This window comes from Trachemys scripta, chromosome 2 (genome assembly GCF_013100865.1).
Source record: "Trachemys scripta elegans isolate TJP31775 chromosome 2, CAS_Tse_1.0, whole genome shotgun sequence".
Classification (NCBI taxonomy): domain Eukaryota; kingdom Metazoa; phylum Chordata; order Testudines; family Emydidae; genus Trachemys; species Trachemys scripta.
In genome coordinates this window covers 224056934-224075877 of record NC_048299.1, presented here as the reverse complement: position 1 = coordinate 224075877, position 18944 = coordinate 224056934, and the positions used below count along the sequence as shown (strand labels likewise).

Below are 18944 nucleotides of genomic sequence, written 5' to 3'. Positions count from 1 at the left end.
CGTCTGATGAAGTGGGCATTCACCCACGAAAGCTTATGCTCCAATACTTCTGTTAGTCTTAAAGGTACCACAGGACCCTCTGTTGCTTTTTACAGATTCAGACTAACACGGCTACCCCTCTGATACTTAGAGACTAACAAATTTATTTGAGCATAAGCTTTCGTGGGCTACAGCCCACTTCATCAGATGCATAGAAGGGAACATATAGTCATTACACATATTGAATCTATTTCCCCATGTTAAGTATCCTCACACCTTCTTGTCAACTGTCTAAAATGGGCCATCTTGATTATCACTACACAAGTTTTTTTTCTCCTGCTGATAATAGCTCATCTTAATTAATTAGCCTCTTAGAGTTGGGATGGCAACTTCCACTTTTTCATGTTCTCTGTATGTATATATGTCTTCTTACTACATGTTCCATTCTATGCATCTGATGAAATGAGCTGTAGCCCACAAAAGCTTATGCTCAAATAAATTTGTTAGTCTCTAAGGTGCCACAAGTACTCCTGTTCTTATTGTCATGGAAGAATCACCTCATGGGGAAATCTCCAATGGTATAGAGAGGCTGCTATGTAACACACTTTTCCCTGCAAGGAGCATAAAGGGGCCTACCCAGGAGCAGGGCCGGCTCCAGGCACCAGCTTACCGAGCAGGTGCTTGGGGTGGCCACTTCTGAGAGGGGCAGCAAGTCCAGCTGTTCGGCGGCAATTCGGCGGACGGTCCCTCACTCCTGCTTGGGTAGGCTACAGCAGCCAGGAATCCTTGCAATCCCTTGCTCCCATAACTGTTCCTTGGGGACATTGTCAATCAGCATAATTTAGAGCAGTCTACAAGCTTTTCTAACTCATGCCGGGGGGCTGAACTAGTGTATGGCTGACCCAGGATTTGGGAAACAAAGGTATAGAAGACAGTAATACTCTAACACTTCGTGAAATTTCTGAATCTTTATACAGTTGATAATACGTAGCTGAGCAAAAATACTGCAATGAATTGTGTTAAATTAGATGATACGCACACTTTAAAGGCCCTATTTCATGACCTGCTGGGGCTATCAAAAACTTTAGTGGACCAGTTCCAATATTTTTAGGACCAGTAACCTTTTCCAAGCACTGGCCTTGGGCTAAAATTAAATTAAGATTAAAAAAAAAAGAGTACTCCTACTGGGCAGTTATATAGAGTACTTATTTTAAACCTAATCTATTTCTGAAACTCTTTGTGCCAATAACTGAAAGATACAAAGTAATTCCATAGCAGACAATTTTTCTTAGGATTTTGTCAAGCAAAAGTGTTTAGTACAGGGAGAAAAGGAATGAAGCAATTGGTCATTTTATCACAGCTGAATCGTATATATTCCCTTCGAGACTCCCATAGTGTAAATATTTTTTCTTATGCATCTTTCAATCTTGCACCTCCCGTCTTGCATAACTAGTTGCGTGTAGTAGTTTTGTAAGAACCAAATCATTTCAAAGCTATCATTCTTTGTTGTCCAATTAGGAACAAATACTTTTAAGTAGGATTTTATTTTCATTTAGAATATCTCCTTAGGCTTTTGATTCATAACATGCTGTCCCTCAAACCATATCTAAAGAATTGTACTGGTATTGCTGTGTAAATATGTTTTGCAGGGGGCTCTGATTAGAGTTGGCACTAGACACAAAAAACAACAAAAAATTTTTCCTCCAGGAAATGTGAAAATGACATAAATGAAGTTAATGTCCTGTCTCTCCAGCAGAAAAGTTTCACGTGTGTATATTATGCAGTACTATTTCACTGAATCTGCCTGGTCTGTTCAAAGTAGTCAACATAACTCTACTCTCACATCAGGGGGGGGGGGGAGGGGAAATATCTGTCTTTGCAGACATTTGCTATACAGAGCACATCCCACATAGTCCAAACACAAACCATCATTTTCTATACTGTTCTTAGAGAGGGGGAAAAAAGAAAAAAGGTGTGTAGAGCTGGCATCAGCTAACAGAGCTATTCATTTTGCTCAGTAGCAGAGCACTCTCCAGGGAAGCCAAAGGCCTGGATTCTGCTCCTCATCCACCAGTCTCTTCTAGTCAGTTCATTTAATGTATTGCTGTTTGCTTAGAAGGGTATGCAAATGCCTTCAGTTGTGTTTACACAAGTTCAATTCAGCCCATTAAATCATAGTTTGAAAATTCCACTCGCCTGTTCCCCACTGGTAAATGGACAACTTGTCCTGGTAAGTGTAAGGTCCTACACCATCAATTTCTGCAAAATATAAGTTTTCTTGTTTGTTTGTTTGTTTAAAAAAAGACGTTTCTACCCCTTATGCTTACAGAGATAACCTTAAAAACAACAAGGAGCCCAGTGGCACCTTAAAGACTAATGGATTTATTTGGGCATAAGCTTTCGTGGGTAAAAAACCTCACTTCTTCAGATGCTGAGGTTTTTTATCCACGAAAGCTTATGCCCAAATAAATCCGTTAGCCTTTAAGGTGCCACCGGACTCCTTGTTGTTTTTGTGGATACAGACCAACATGGCTACCCCGAGAGATAACCTTGCAACATAAATCAATGGATTGCCAACTTCCTGAATTGGCAGACAGTTCCAGCATCTCTTTTGTTCATAGATTTTCAAATATGTAATGAACACCACTCTGTTTAGTTTCACTAATCTGAAGCTCTTGTGCAGCCGTGAAACTGACCAGAATCATATCAATTTCTGTGTATTGTTGCTTGGGGAATCTAAGGTCAACACTGGAACTATTCATAGGGGAGAGGAGCTCCCTGCCCCCCTAAAAGGCAGGGGATTCAGAGCATCCAGGAGGGCAAAGAAGTAAAAAACCAGATGTTTCTCTCTTCCAACAGCCAGACTAGGGAAAGGATTTTCATATTATCAGACATCCACTTTCCAGAGGTCAATATGAAAGATGGAGCTCTCTAGTAGAGTCCAGAGATCACACTCAGATAATCATCCCTGAACACCTCCCTCTTCTCAGCAACTAGGGGTACGTGCTGGGAATCTCACCATGGCATTGACTATGAGCCTATGATAGATCCACCATATATCTCCCACATCAACCCATGGCTGATAGATTTAGTTGTCTGGCTGGTATGCGTGGTAGTCTTTTGAATCCCTACATTAAATGCATTGTGTTATAGTAAGGGTGACTGCATAGAAAGTATTTAATAGAACATTTTGATTTGTTGTTAGTACAAAGGATCTGGAGCCAAAAATCAACCTCGGGACTGCTTTCTTTGATGGTGTAGCGGGGTGATCACCCCGCTCCTGCCTGAAGGAGATAAAGCAGCCCTGGAGAGGGCTGCAGTAGGGAAAGCTAGGCTGATTGGGAAAGCAGCCATAGTTGTGGTCAGCTTAATCAGGGCCCAGCTGGCCCTTATAAGAGGGCTGTGGGCCAGAAGCAGCAGAAAACACTTTCGCTAGCTTCCTTGAGAGAGAAGGACCTGGTTGCCTGGGAAGATGAGGAGGGTACCTAGGGTGGAGCAGTGCTGGGGAAGAGCAGAGAGAGCTGGGGAGCTCCAGCCTAGCAAAGCCCAGGCTGCAGAGGGGCAGCCTAGAGATAGGCAGAGGCAGCTGGTCCAACCCATCTTGCTGATGATGGGTGGTTTACAGACTGCAGTCTGCCCCAGGGAACGGGGGCTAGATGGTGACTGACAGTAGCCACTGAGGCAAGGTGGGGATAGAGGGTTGGGGGTTCCTCTGGGGGGGGGACCCAGACTGCGGGGGGACTGCAGAAGGCAGAACCCTGGGAGACGGGCACCATGGTCCGGGAGGGACACGGGGGCCAGTGGCAGGCAAGACACTGGCCTGTAGAGGGTTCCCTGGGCTGGAAGAGCTAATTCCCAGGACGACCAGCAGGAGGTGCCGCACCGGTGAGTCGTTGCCCCACTACAGATGGGTAGGTATTAGGTGCACTGCAGAGTCTGATACCTGTGCTCTTTTTCAGAAGGACAATACTGGAATGCTTCTTGAGAATTACTGAGTCTTTTGACTTGGCTATAAAAGCTGGTATTAAAATACTGTTTTCAGGAATTAATTGTCACTTTGCATCTTACATTCACAAAAATGAAACTGGATTGCTAGGTTGGATTATCCATCATTTCATAAAAACCTGACAGTATGAAGTACGCTAAAGTGCTTTCTTTGCACTCTCTAGGAGAAGCCCTGGCCACAGCAATTTTCCAGCAATGTATCAAGCAATTAATCTGTCACAATCAGCCATGTCACCATTGACATTTTCCCTTCTCTGGCAGGTCTTTAATCAAGTCGGGCATGACATAGCCACTGAGCCAGATCCAAAAGACAGTTTAGACTACACATGTTAGTCCTTTAAAGAAAAGGAAAACCACACCTAAATAATATCAGTTCACTCTGAGTTGTAACAACTACTGAATCCAGGTTTAACTATTTTACATTTGAAATCATTGTTCCATATGTTCTGCCTCTCCCCAGTACTTCCAGAAACTAGCGATAAATGTTTATTATTTAATTTACATTCAGGAGATTTTAGTCAGTCTCTGCACATAACCTTTAAGCAGTTCAGTCCTACAGTATCTGTCCTGTGTACCCAGTAGACCTGTCTGTCCAGTACTCTTTTAAATAACTATTTGATATTTAGAAAGAAGTGAGTGATAGCAAAGAGAATTAGTGCAATACAGTAAGTGAAGTTGGGAAATGTATTTCCCTTAATACAGTGCAGCCTTCCTAGTACTCCGAGGTTCATACCCCTTTGTAAAATATCCTTCTCTCTCATCTGTCTGGAAAGTTAAACTTTGGGTAATTTTCCCAAACCTCTGCCATCTCTTCTTCCCAATTTTTAGCACTGTCAAGCAGGAGAACCCCTGTATAAGATTACCCCTTTGCTATTCCAGCACACCACACTGAGCCAGTGGTGTCAACAGAAGCAGAGTGAAACTGAGCCAAGTTCATTTTTTTAAATAGTACTGGCACTAGTGGAACTATGGGCCAAACCTTAGAGTCAGACAGAACCCTTTGAAGTCACTGGGGGCTTTGCCTGAATAAGGATATCAGGACTTGGGTCGGCAGTACAAGGAATGCTCAGCAGGGATGTTGCCAAAATGAAAGGGTGGAAAGAGAAACAAGGAGATAGAGGCAAACTGAAAGGAACAGATGGTGACGGGAGAGAAGAGACAAAAGGAGGAAGAGTCATTCACAAAGGAAGAGGGGTCTGGTAAGAGATGGTGTAAAGAGCAGCTAGAGAAAGCCATTTGCACTGCACAACATCACCACTTATTATAGGTCCTATGGAACCCAGGCACTATCCACATATTCAACTGGCACCTTTTCTGTTAAATAACTATTTACCCAGATACAGATAAAGCAGTCCTGTAGCAGGGACAAGCCTGCCCCGTATTCTAGTGACAGTACATCACATTTGGAAACCTAAGTTAGTCCCTGACAATTGAGCTGGGCAGAAGTTGGGAGCATGCTCTGAAGGCAGCACTCATCCCCCGCCCCTCACTCTCTGGTGACCCATCTGAGACCAACTGAATACACTATTCTGGGAAACTCCAGAGACTACAGTTAGGCATCTGGGTTCACATCTACTTTGGAACCACAATGCCCCTCAGCAAAGGCCACTCTGATGCATAATCTTCCTGGATAATAAGGAAGCAGACATGATCCTGGAACGCCTGAGGAAAAAACAAGGCGAGGGGAGAAATGCAGAAGTAATAGAAAAAAAAACCCATAAGAACGGCCATACTGAGTCAGACCAGTGGTCCATCTAGCCCACTATCCTGCCTTACAACAGTGGCCAATGCCAGGTGCTTCAAAGGAAATGAACAGAACATGACAATTTTCAAGTGATCCACCCCTGACGTCCAGTCCCAACATCTGGCAGTCAGAGGTCCTCTCATGAATTAGGCCTTGTCTACACTACGAGAGTAGTTCGAATTTACTTGCATCGAATTTTTGGAATCGATATTGCAAAGTCGAACGTCTGTGTCCACACTAAGGACAGTAATTCGACTTTGTGAGTCCACACTAACGGTGAAAGCGTCGACATTCGAAGCAGTGCACTGTGGTCAGCTATCCCACAGTTCCCGCAGTCCCCTCTGCCCATTGGAATTCTGGGTGTAGCCGGCAATGCCTTCTGGGTAACAAAATGTGTCGAGGGTGCTTTTGGGTAACTGTCGTCATCCGTCCATCACTCCCGCCCTCCCTCCCTGAAAGCGCCGGCGGGAAATCAGTTCGCGCACTTTTCCAGTCATTGACAGCGCGGATGCCACAGCACTGCGAGCATGGAGCACGCTGCGACCATCGCTGCAGTTGTGGCCGCTCTCAACGCCTCGCAGCTTATCATACACCTTTCCCTGAGGCAGATGCAGAAAAGTCAGGCGAGGAGGCTACGGCACCGCGGTGATGTCCTGAAGTCTGAGAGTAGCACAGACCTCTCAGAAAGCAGGGGACCCAGCGCCGAGGACATCACGATGGCAATGGGTCATGTTGATGCCGTGGAACGGCGATTCTGGGCACGGGAAACAAGCACTGAGTGGTGGGACCGCATAGTGCTGCAGGTCTGGGATGAATCCCAGTGGCTGCGAAACTTTCGCATGCGGAAGGGAACTTTCCTGGAACTTTGTGAGTTGCTGTCCCCTGCCCTGAAGCGCAATGACACCCGGTTGCGAGCTGCACTGAGTGTACAGAAGCGAGTGGCCATAGCCCTCTGGAAGCTTGCAACGCCAGACAGCTACCGGTCAGTCGCGAACCAGTTCGGGGTGGGCAAATCTACCGTGGGGGTTGTTGTGATGCAAGTAGCCAAGGCAATCGTTGATGTACTGCTGCCAAAGGTAGTGACCCTGGGAAACGTGGAGGCGATCATAGATGGCTTCGCAGCGATGGGATTCCCAAACTGCGGTGGGGCCATAGATGGAACTCACATCCCTATTCTGGCACCGGACCACCAAGCCACCCAGTACATTAACCGAAAGGGCTATTTTTCCATGGTGCTGCAAGCACTGGTGGACCACAGGGGACGTTTTACCAACATCTACGTGGGATGGCCGGGCAAGGTTCATGACGCTCGTGTTTTCAGGAACTCTGGTCTGTTTAGACGGCTGCAACAAGGTATTTACTTCCCGGACCACAAAATAACTGTTGGGGATGTGGAGATGCCTATAGTCATCCTCGGGGACCCAGCCTACCCGCTAATGCCCTGGCTCATGAAGCCCTATACTGGCGCCCTGGACACTGAAAAAGAACTCTTCAACTACCGGCTGAGCAAGTGCAGAATGGTGGTGGAGTGTGCTTTTGGCCGTCTCAAGGGGAGATGGAGAAGCTTACTGACTCGCTGTGATCTCAGCGAAACCAATATCCCCATTGTTATAGCAGCTTGCTGTGTGCTCCACAATCTCTGTGAGAGCAAGGGGGAGACCTTTATGGCGGGGTGGGAGGTTGATGAAAATAGCCTGGCTGCTGATTACGCTCAGCCAGACAGCCGGGCGATTAGAAGAGACCTGCGGGAAGCGCTGTGCATCCGGGAGGCTTTGAAAGCAAAGTTCCTGAGTGAGCAGGGTAACCTGTGACTTTTAAGTTTGTGTACAGAGAAGCTGAACCTGCCCCCGTTTCTTTACCCAGTTAATGTTGACTATCCTACCCAGTTACATACCCCCTTCACCCCCTTCCAACACACGTTTCGAAATAAAAATAGTTCTACTTTGTTAATGCACACCGTTTTTTTTAATACTGTTTTCGCGGGAATTTTTTAAAACTGGGACGCAGACTGTGGTGCGGAGCGGGTGTAGTGTAGTGACGCGAATGAAGCTTCTAAACTCAAGGATTGACGGGCTCCGCTGCGGTGGGATGGTTGTTTCAACGGAGCCTGTCACCCCTCCTGATCGGGACTGTGTGTATGGGGGGGCTATGTGACTTTGTGGCAGGGGGAGGACGATTACAGATCCCCTGCTGCATGGCTCTGTGATCCTGCATAAGGACTGCCGCTTAAGATCTGTAACTGCCCTCCCCCGCCACAAAGTCACAGAGCAACCCACCCCCCACCACATAACATGAAAACAACCTCCCAGACTAACCAGGGTAACTAGTCACTGCATCACTGCACTGTGTATGTGCCCTGCTGCTGTGCCTGCCCCCGCCTATGTACCCTGCCAAAGGTGACTGTCCTGTCCAATTACCAACCCCCTTTCCCCTCCTCCTCCAAAAGAACATGATTGAAACAGTAGTTAACATGAACGTATTTTTTATTATCAACTACACATGGAACTGGGAGGTGAAACTTGGACGGGGGCTTGTGTCAGGCGGGAAGGAAAGAACTTTTCAAGTTTTGGGGAATGAGAGCCTTCTGCTACTAGAGCTCTCTGCAGGGGTGGAGTGAGAGTTAGCAGGGACTCTGCCGCCTCTCCTTCTTTGCACTTTGGGTGAGGTGGGTATGGGACTTGGTGGCGGGGGAGGGCGGTTAGAGATGGACTGCAGCGGGGCTCTGTCCTCCTGCCTCCGTTCCTGCAGAACATCCACAAGGCGCCGGAGCGTGTCTGTTTGCTCCCTCAGTAGTCCAAGCAGCGTTTGAGTCGCCTGCTGGTCTTCCTGCCGCCACCTCTCCTCCCGATCCATGTTTGCTTGCTGCATTTGGGTCAATTTCTCCCGCCACTGGGTCTGCTGTGCTGCCTGGGCTTGGGAACAGGCCATAAGTTCAGAGAACATGTCCTCCCGTGTCCTCTTCTTCCTATGCCTAATCTTCGCTAGCCTCTGGGAGTGTGATGCCAGGCTAGGTTGTGAGACAGTCGCAGATGTGGCTGTGGGAATGGGAAAAAGGGAGTGAATTCCTCAGAAAGATAAATGTAGTTGTGAACCAAGAACATAGTCTTTCTCTGTGAACAAGACCATGCACAGCACCTATCACATGCGCACTCAGCACAAGGTCGAATTCTCGGCCTTCGCATTCAGTGCCTGGGGTCTTCCACAGCACATTTGAGAAGCGGGGCAGCACAACGGAATTTCTGTTGCAGGCAGACATGGTAAGCCGTAGACTTGTGGCAGTTTAAAACTTTTATATTACCACTGGCCTCATTTCACATTTAAAGCAATGTCAGTACCTGCTGCCAGCAATCCGGCAAGCGGGAACTCTGCCCCTGTCCCACCCCCTCGCGGCTGTCCCCAGGAACGATCCCTTTCGGCAGCCCCTCTCCCGCCTCCACCGCGTGGCTGCAAACCAGCGGTTACAGTTCTGTAAAGGAACGAGCAAGCAGTCCCAACACTAACATTCCCCTACCTAATTCAAAGCAGGTCACCATGGGCGACATCACCCTGATGAGGATCTCTGACAGCGAGAGAGAGAGAATGCTCCGGGAAAGCCTCCAAAGACCAGGGCCGTATGCCGCCCTGCTGTGCAGAGCAATGATTCCCGAGTACTTGATAGTCTCGTGGCGCGGCAACGTGTCGTACTTCGGAGGACCCAATAAGGCCGCTCTCCCCAGGAACCTCATGCAACGGCTTTCCAATTACCTCCAGGAGAGCTTCATCGAGATGTCCCGGGAGGATTACTGCTCTATCCCTGCACATATAGACCGCATTTTACTCTAGCTGCAGTAGCAGGGACTAAACAGTAGAGCGGCTTGGGCAGGACAATCACGGAAAACCGGACATTGCTAGATTTTTTTTCAAAACTTGCACTGCCCATGACTGAACCGTTAAGTGCCTAGGGCAAACTAATCATGAACAACCCATTCTTTTAATTGTTAATATTCCTGTTCTGTTAAAAATAAATGTTTAGATGTTTACAACACTTACTGGATGATCCTTCACCAGATTCTGTGTCCGGGGTAACGGCTGGGGAGGGTTGGTAGGGGATCTCTGTAAGGGTGATGAAGAGATCCTGGCTGTCGGGGAAATCAGCGTTGTGAGCGCTGCCGACTGCCTCGTCCTCCTTATCTCCTTCCTCATCTTCCCCGTCCGCTAACATGTCCGAGGAACCGGCCGTGGACAATATCCCATCCTCAGAGTCCACGGTCAGTGGTGGGGTAGTGGTGGCGGCCGCACCGAGGATGGAATGCAGTGCCTCATAGAAACGGGATGTCTGGGGATGGGATCCGGAGCGTCCGTTTGCCTCTTTGGTCTTCTGGTAGCCTTGTCTCAGCTCCTTGATTTTCACGCGGCACTGCGTTACATCCCGGCTGTATCCTCTCTCTGACATGTCTTTAGAGATCTTCTCATAGATCTTTGCATTCCGTTTCTTGGAGCGCAGCTCAGAAAGCACGGACTCATCGCCCCACACAGCGATGAGATCCAATACTTCCCGATCAGTCCATGCTGGGGCCCTCTTTCTATTCACAGACTGCACGGCCATCACTGCTGGAGAGCTCTGCATCGTTGCCAGTGCTGCTGTGATCGCCACGATGTCCAGACAGGAAATGAGATTCAAACTGGCCAGACAGGAAAAGGAATTCAAATTCAAATTTTCCCGGGGCTTTTCCTGTGTGGCTGGTCAGAGCATCCGAGCTCGTACTGCTGTCCAGAGCGTCAACAGAGTGGTGCACTGTGGGATAGCTCCCGGAGCTATTAGCGTCGATTTCCATCCACACCTAGCCTAATTCGACATGGCCATGTCGAATTTAGCACTACTCCCCTCGTCGGGGAGGAGTACAGAAGTCGAATTAAAGAGACCTCTATGTCGAACTAAATAGCATCGCAGTGTGGACGGGTGCAGGGTTAATTCGATGTAATGGCGCTAACTTCGACATAAACGCCTAGTGTAGACCAGGCCTTAGTAACTGGTTATAAGACAGGAAACAAAGAGTAGGAATAAATTATCAGTTTTCAGAATGGAGATGGGTAAATAGTGGTGTCCCCCAGAGATCTGCACTAGGACTAGTACTGTTCAATATATTCATAAATGATCTAGAAAAAGACGAAAACAGTGAAGTGCCAAAGTTTGCAGATGATTCAAAATTACTCAAGATAGTTAAGTCCAAAGCAGATTTCAAAAAGTTACAAAGGGATTTCACAAAACTGCACAACTGGACAACAAAATGGCAAATGAAATTCAGTGTTGATAAGCAAAAAGTAATCAATGCGGGGTGAAAGTAACTCCGAAGAATTACCGGTACAGGGCTGGCTCTGGCCCCCGGAATGGGCGGGGCCTCCGGCAGAAGAGGCGGAGCTGGGGGGGGTCAGGGTCCCACAGCCAGCCCATCCGCGCTGCCTGGCCTGCGCCACCCAGGCTCCAGCGGCGATTTAAAGGGCCTGGGGCTCCAGCTGCTGCCACAGCCCTTTTAAATCGCCGTCCCCGGGGCAGCTGCTCCTTTTGCCCTCCCACCCCATCGGCGGCTGGGGGGGCAAAAGGGGCAATGGCGGCAGCGCTTTAAGCAGGGTCCTTTGCCATGGCAGCGCTTTAACATTGCTGCCCCTTTCCCCCCGTCGGAGGCCCTGCCGGTACGGACCCTATCGGTAGGGCCACTGATGGGGGAAGCAAAAGGGACGGGGACGTTAAAGCTTGTAGGCCGGTATGGGCTTCTTATCGGTACACTGTACTGGCCTGTACCGGCTCACTTTCACCCCTGCCTATGGGGTGTCTCTGTCCAAACCATGTTCTAATCTGGACCTGTCAGCTTTCCCGCACGTCTTAGTTTAAAAACTCCTCTCTGATCTTTTTAATTTTACATGCCAGCAATCTGGTTCCGTTTTGGTTTAGGTGGAGCCCACCCTTCCGTTCCCAATAGTTTCCCCAAGCCCCTCCTCTCTACACCGTCATCTTATCCATGCATTGAGACCCTGCAGTTCTGCCTGTCTAACTGGCCCTGCATGTGACACTGGAAGCATTTCAGAGAATGCTACCATAGAGGTCCTGGACTTTAGTCTCTTATCTAGCAGCCTAAATTTGGCCTCCATGACCTCTCTCCTATCTTTCCCTATGTCATTGGTACACGTACCATGTACCATGACCACTGGCTCATCCCCAGCACTGCACATAAGCCTGTCTAGATGTCTTGTCTGAGGGCCATGAGCTCCTTGCACCGAATGTACACATATGCTACCTGTCCACAAGGCAGGTAATCACACATGCTGCATTCAGTGAAATAAACTCAATAGCCCCCAGTCTATTACTGGACTTCTGCCTGCATTCTTTTTACTCCAGCTTTTTGTTTTGTTTTTTTGGGGCAGTGGGAGGGATATTTATTGACCTTAGTTTAGAGAATGTTGGGTGTAATCTGGCTCTCACACTCCCTCGCTAAACTCCGTCGCAAAACTTCCCTCTTCACTAGCTCTTCCAGTTGCTTAGGAGCTGGCTTTTTAAACTCCTGTTGTACCAGAATAGCCCTGCTCCCTGATTAAGGGTTAGTGCAGGGGTGGGCAAACTATGGTCCAGGACCGCATCCGGGGAGTGGGATCCTGGGCTTGCCCTGCTCCAGTGCTTGAGCCGGGGAGTGGGGTCGGGGGCTTGCCCCACTCCTTGTGGCTCCTGGAAGCACTGGCATGTCCCTGCTCCAGCTCCTATGCGTAGGGGCAGCCAGGAGGCTCCACATGCTGTCCCCGCCCTAAGCGCCGCCCCTGCAGCTCCCATAGGCCAGGAACTGCAGCCAATGGGAGCTGCAGGGGCGGTGCCTGTGGACGGGGCAGTGCGCAGAGCCCCTGGCCGTGCCGCCGCATAGGAGTTGGATGGGGGACATACTGCTGCGTCTGGGAGCTGCTTGAGGTAAGCGCTGCCCCGAGCCTGCACCCCGACCTCCTCCCATGCCCCAACCCCCAGCCCCAGCCCTGATCCCCCTCCTGCCCTCCAAACCCCCTCAGTCCCAGTCCAGAGTACCCTCCTGCAGCCCCAACCCCTCATCCCCAGCCCCACTCTGGAGTCCGCATCCCCAGCCGGAGGACTCCCCCCTCTCTCCCACATTCCAACCCCCTACCCCAGCCCGGAGCCCCCTCCTGCACTCTGAACTCCTCATTTCTGGCCCCACCCCAGAGCCCACACCCACAGCAGGGGCCCTCACCCCCACCCACACCCCAACCCCCAATTTTGTGAGCATTCATGGCCTGCCATACCATTTCCACACCAAGATGCGGCCCTCGAGCCAAAAAGTTTGCCCACTCCTGGGTTAGTGGATCATGAAGGGATTAGGGCTCAAAGTCTCATTAAGAAGCTCTCAGCCTTGCTCAGCAGACTGCTAGGCTCATCACACACTTCCCGCCAAACAGACCACACCATATATTACAGCAAAGGCATGTATGATTCAAAGAATAGCCCCATTCTCCTCACCCCTCTCATCTCAGTCTCAGTCTCCTCACACAGTAAGTCCTAGTCTCACTTTTGTAGACTCTCCCTCCTGCCTCCTTGCACCAACTCCTATTCCCAGTTTCTCTTGCCCCTTTTCCCCTGCCACTCCTTTTCCCCAAGAATTCACCCCTGCTGGACCAGCTCTTGTCCCCTCTGCATCTTAATCAGGCTGCTTCCTCCATGTGTCTGGGCGGAACAGGATTGTTAGTGAGAGCACAGAAGAGACAGTCTCCCTGCTCTCAATTCAGGTACGCAGATCCAGACCCAGCCTGGTCTGCAGTAGCCAAGGGCAACAACTGCAAGAAAAGTCATGCTCAGTCCCAACCTGGAGCATGCTCAGTGCAGGTGGAATCTTCAGGCAATTAAGCTGCTAAAATCTAAGAAGTCGGTACTGAGCATGTGTGAACTGCAATCTTTCAACTGGGCCACATTTAAGCAGATTTTTATGGGGCTGGCACAAGGCACATTTGTAACACAAAGGCCAAATATCAAGTCCCTGCTGTGCAGAATGGGGGCTCTAGAGCTTTGCAAAGAAAAGGCTGACAGAATTTTTTTAACACTAGCAAAACAGTGTGTTATTCCCCATCCTCATTCTCAGAAATGTCTGTACCATTTTGGCTAAAGTTTTCCAGAAAAATTCAGCCTGAAGCAGACCCATATCATGGAAAATTTCAGCCCATATGGTTTAAGTTTGGCAAAGATATAAGCAACTGAAAACAGGGTCTTATAATGAGAAGTGTTGAGAAACCTTAATAATAGATGCTGCCATCCCCACCTATAATCAGCTTACTTCTTGGACTTGGGAAGTGCACAGTTAAGTAGGGTCAGGTTTGAAAGCAGATTTCTGATGCACCTGTTATTTTAATAGTATTTAGAAAGAGACAAAATGAATATGGACTGTAAATGATAGATTTATTTCTGCGTCCTGTTCTTGAAACAAGTCCTTAAAACTTCAATTCAATGTTCTCTTACCAACAGTGATAAAGTAATACGGCTTGTTCCGGAGAGCGAGAGAGAAGCACAAGCACTGAATGCCATATTTCACCAGCTTACGGTGAGTTCGCGCTTTGTGGTTTCAATACAAGTGCTCTTCTTGAGGGCTGCCTTTAATGGGTTAATTCACGTGCCTTTCACCCGGGGTGACTGTTTCAAATCCTGGGTTACATTCAACTGAAAATACGTGTGGAGAAAGGAGAGGAAGCACAAGAAAGAGTGGAGGCCTCAGCCTAAAATAGAGTGGCAAGAATCCCCATTTCAGCCAAGCTCAAACTCTTTACAACTATTACAAATAAAAGATTCCCCCACCTTAAAAATAAAAAAAAAGGAAAATAAAAGCAGGGAAATCAAAGTTTTCACCTATTTGTACCTAGTGCCATTGCATCAGCTTATCACAAGAGCACTGTCCAGAATGCTGCCTCTCCGGCAGAGCTTAACAATGGGTAGGGACTGCTCTGCCAGCAGCAATGACCATGGTCACAGAGAAGGATGAAGGTATGCACAGAACCTTCCTCCTATCCCCATACTCACAGCCCTCTGTGACACAAGATAATGTGGGAAGAGGACCACCATGCACATGCACTGAACTCTGGCATTATAGGTACCTGGAGGTGGATTCTTTTGAATAGTCTAAGACGGTAAGCTTTTCAGGGCACGGAAAAGACTGTTTATGTTTCTACAGTAGCTACCAGTCAGACAATGGGGCTTTGGTCCTAATTAGCAATTTTGGATGTTACTGTAATACAAATAAATAATAACTTTAATAGCCAGTGGCAATAAATAGATAAGTAAAGCAAACGCCAACCTCCACAACTCCCTTGGACTTCTGGGGTTTCTGGTTGCATTTTTATTTTGTTCTCCTCTGTGTTTTTCTCTATTCTACTACAGCAATCCCCACAAAGCACCTCTCCCAACTCTCTCATTACATGCTCCCTTAGGCTCACAGAAAGTGATTTCTTCTCCCATCTCCATCAAAGTGGGAGCAGTAGAAACTTGAATAACCACATGTTGTAACTCTTACAACAGGGTAATACAATTTTGGCAAGGTGCGCTGGAATCTGACGGGTTAATTAGAAAGTGATTGATTAGGACGATGTAATAAACTAAAAAGGTTGAAAGGAAGATTTTGTTTAATAAAAATGAAAATGTACCTGCATACAGTAATATTCACCTGCAGGGTCAAATCCTGGTCCCTGTACCCAGCTTGTGGAAACAAGCTAAGCTTGGCTGCTTTCAAAGTCTCAGGGCTGCAGTTCCCTCTGCAGCTACCTCACTTCCCATCTATATGAGGGGCAAACTAGGGATGTCAGTGGGTTTACATAGTCCTGGATATACCAGTTACTAATCCAGTTTTGTCTTTTTCCAAACCCCTCCACAATTGATAGCCAATTTTCATAAGTGCACAAATCCAGCAGAAGTCAGTTGGCGCTGCAGGTAGTCAGCCCCTCTGAAAATCAGACCATGGTCTTCCTTCTTGGTCTTCCCACCCCAACTTATCATTCAGAGAGAGACGGAGAGAGAGCATGCACGAGTTCTCAGAGCAGGAACAAATCCTACCCTAGAAAGAAAGAACTTTCATTCTTGAGCACTGCATCTAAACATGACCAGATTGTTAATAGCACACTGAGAAAGTGAAAATAGAAACCAATGTACGAACAAACATTCATGTACAATAGAAGAAAAAACAAGACACTGACATATTTCTGTTTCTACAAATCCATCAACACGTGACAGACACAGAAAAGAAAACCTGTAGGCTATAGCAGTAATGTACAAATTACTTTAATTATGTATTCTCTTATATTGGCCTTCAGAGAGTCTCAGATTACTACATTTTAAACACAAGAACTCAGAAGTGTTTTAAGAGGCATTTACTTTGAATATTTTTTGGTTTGGGTTGTAAATTTATATCACCTGAGTATCATGTTACTCACATCCTCTGTGCCTCGAGGGGGACAAAAAGTGGAACCAGTATAATAAAACTCAGAATCATTTCCAGATTTAACACACTTTTAATTAAATAACTACAAACACCAATAACTTTACATTTTTGCCCAGCACTATTTCAGTATTTGATACAATAACCTGGTTTACTGAGGTATATTAGTGCCAGATTTTTTTAAGGTATTTAAGCATCTAACGCTTATTGAAATCAAAGGGAGTTAGGCACTATCACAGGATGACTGGTCCCTTTAAGAGGGAGCAGAGTCCAGTGCACCTGAACTGATAACCTGTCGCCCAATTGGGCTGAAGGGATGGGATCTGGGCCTTATAAAAGGAGGAAACAACTACTAGGGAAATATCTGCACAGAGTAAGAAGGTGTCTTCAGCAGGAAAAGATCATTGGGGAAGGCCTGTGATGAAGGCTAAACTTCAGGCAGACAGACTCCCAAGTAGGAGGCACTATGTCCACCTTGGAAGTGGAGCAAAAGAAATGAACTTTAAAGCAATAGTAGACCTTCAGGGAGGAGGGTCCGGGACCAATTGGAACTGGGATTAAGACTGTAGGTTTGAGGTCCGTTTTGAAAGTCTTTGTACAGGACCTAATAAACTGGACCGCAGAAAGAGTGTTTTGAATGTCTGGACTTCTAGACCTCAGCAGAGACAGGCTTGGACAGCAGGGGACACTACAGGGCAGCCATGCCTGTGTACAGGACCTAAATACTTTTTAAAATCTGGTCCTTAGCAAGTAATTTTAAGCTATTTCAGGAACACAAGTGCTTTTTTTAAAAAGGAGTTAAAGAAACCCAGTGTTTACTTACTGTTTTGCCCCACCACCACCAGGACAGAAATGGGCCAGAAAGTTATGAAACAAAAAGTATAGCCACTCAGCCCCTGAGTCAACAAGCTATTTAAGTTTGTATTTAAAGTTAGCAGTGTGCTTATGGACGCTGTTGAATCAGGGCCACAGGTTGGCCTCTGTTATGTGATGGTTTAGGAATTAGATGCATGAGTGGGCTTTTCAAAGGTATCCAATGTTTGTCTAACTGTGCTCTCACTAAAGTCAATGCTAAAGCTCCCATTGCCTTTAAAAGGAGTGGAGTTGGGTTTTTGAAAATCCCATCTGAGGGTCCAAGTCTACTCTGAGTGGTGTATGCACAACTTAAAAGCCCTCCCTCAGTCCCAAATGCAGTGCAGGCTCAGGGTAATCAAGGCCTCATTCTGGCCAGAGGTCTGGCACAAATGGGATGTAAAGCTGTCCTAAAGGGTCAGCCCAGGATTGGCTGCATGAGGGAGCCTTCAGCTAGTACAGAGCCAGCTCTGTTTACACTAAGTACTTGTATGACCCCCATCACTGTAGTATCTGAGTGCCTCACCATGTTTAATGTATCTATCCTCACAACACCCCACCACTCTTTTACAGATAGGGAACTGAAGCACAGAAAGGCAAAGGGGCTTGCCCAATAGGAAACCTATGGTGGAGTACAGAATTGAACCCAGGTCTCCTGACCTATTGGCTAGGACTTTAACCAATGCACCATCCTTCCCCTAAGTGCTACAGAACCCATCCTGGAGCTCATAGTGATGGGGACACACTGAGCCAGGAGAGGCATGCCTAAAGCACATTGTGCTCCAGTGAACCCTAGCCACCAGGTTGCTCTAGCAATGTCGGGACCAAATCAACCCCTAGCTAACTTGGGTCCTGGTTGAGAGAAGGTGGCTTAAAGCCACATTTGTACCATTCCTGGCTGGTGTCCCTGAGGATTTGGGCTTCTGAATTTGGGCCCTGTATGTTCTTTGTTCATCCTGACCATCTCCCTCTAAGCCTTTGGGACAGATACCTGTTATCACTTGGCTCTGACCTACTTGTACAGCCTGCAGAATTAAAGGTAGACTCATCTCCATCCAGCTCAAGCAAGTGTACTCTTTTGTAGAGACAAGGTGGAGTTACTTCCGTTGGTGAAGACAAGCTTTCAAGCTACACAGAGCTCTTCTTCAGGTCTGGGAAATGTAGTCAGAATGTCACAGCTAAATACAAGTTGGAACAGATTGTTTAGCACAGTAGTTTTCAACTTGTGGTCTGCAGACCCCTGGAGTCTGCAGACTACGTCTAAGAGGTCCACGAAAAGTTGTTACCAGAGAACAGTGGTTTTCAACCTGTGGTCCATGGACCCCAGAGGGGGTCGACAGACTATGTCTAAGATTTCCAAAGGGGTCCTCACCTCCATTTGAAATTTTTTAGGAGTCCACAAATGAAAAAAGGTTGAAAACCACTGGTTTAGCATACCTAGTTAACACACATATAGGGACCATTCAAGTTTAAGTGGCCCATTAATTCCCAGACCTGAAGGAGAGCATTGAGTAGCTCAAAAGCTTGTCTCTTTCACCAAAAGAAGTTGGTCCAATACAAGAGATTACTTCACCCAATTTGTATCCCTAATGTCCCAGGACCAAAATGGCTACAACACTACTGTCTTGTAGAGGACGCAGCAGGGTCTCTAGTTGTCCTACTACAAAGCACTGTCCTTCTATCTGAAGCAGACATTCCAAAGGTGCTTGTGATTTCTATCCATGAGCTGAGCATGAAACAAATGCAAATTTACCCCTTCTTATGGGTATGTCTACACACCAATTAAACACGCATGACTGGCCTATGCTGACTTGGGCTAGGGCTGCAGCGCTTTAAAACTGCAGTGTGGATGTTTAGGTTCAGGCTGAAGCCTGGGCTCTGAGACCCTCTCCCCTTATAGGGTCCTAGAGCTCTGGCTGGAG

The 18944-nt window shown here is 47.4% G+C and overlaps 1 protein-coding gene across 1 annotated transcript in view; it reads left to right on the top strand.

Annotated features, from left to right (window-relative positions):
- Nucleotides 1–18944, top strand: part of CPA6 (carboxypeptidase A6) — a 113798-nt gene that overhangs the window by 42335 nt on the left and 52519 nt on the right. The window contains exon 2 of the mRNA XM_034759448.1: nt 14214–14289. Coding sequence (XP_034615339.1) covers nt 14214–14289 — 76 coding nt within the window. The remainder of the gene's footprint in view (nt 1–14213; nt 14290–18944) is intronic.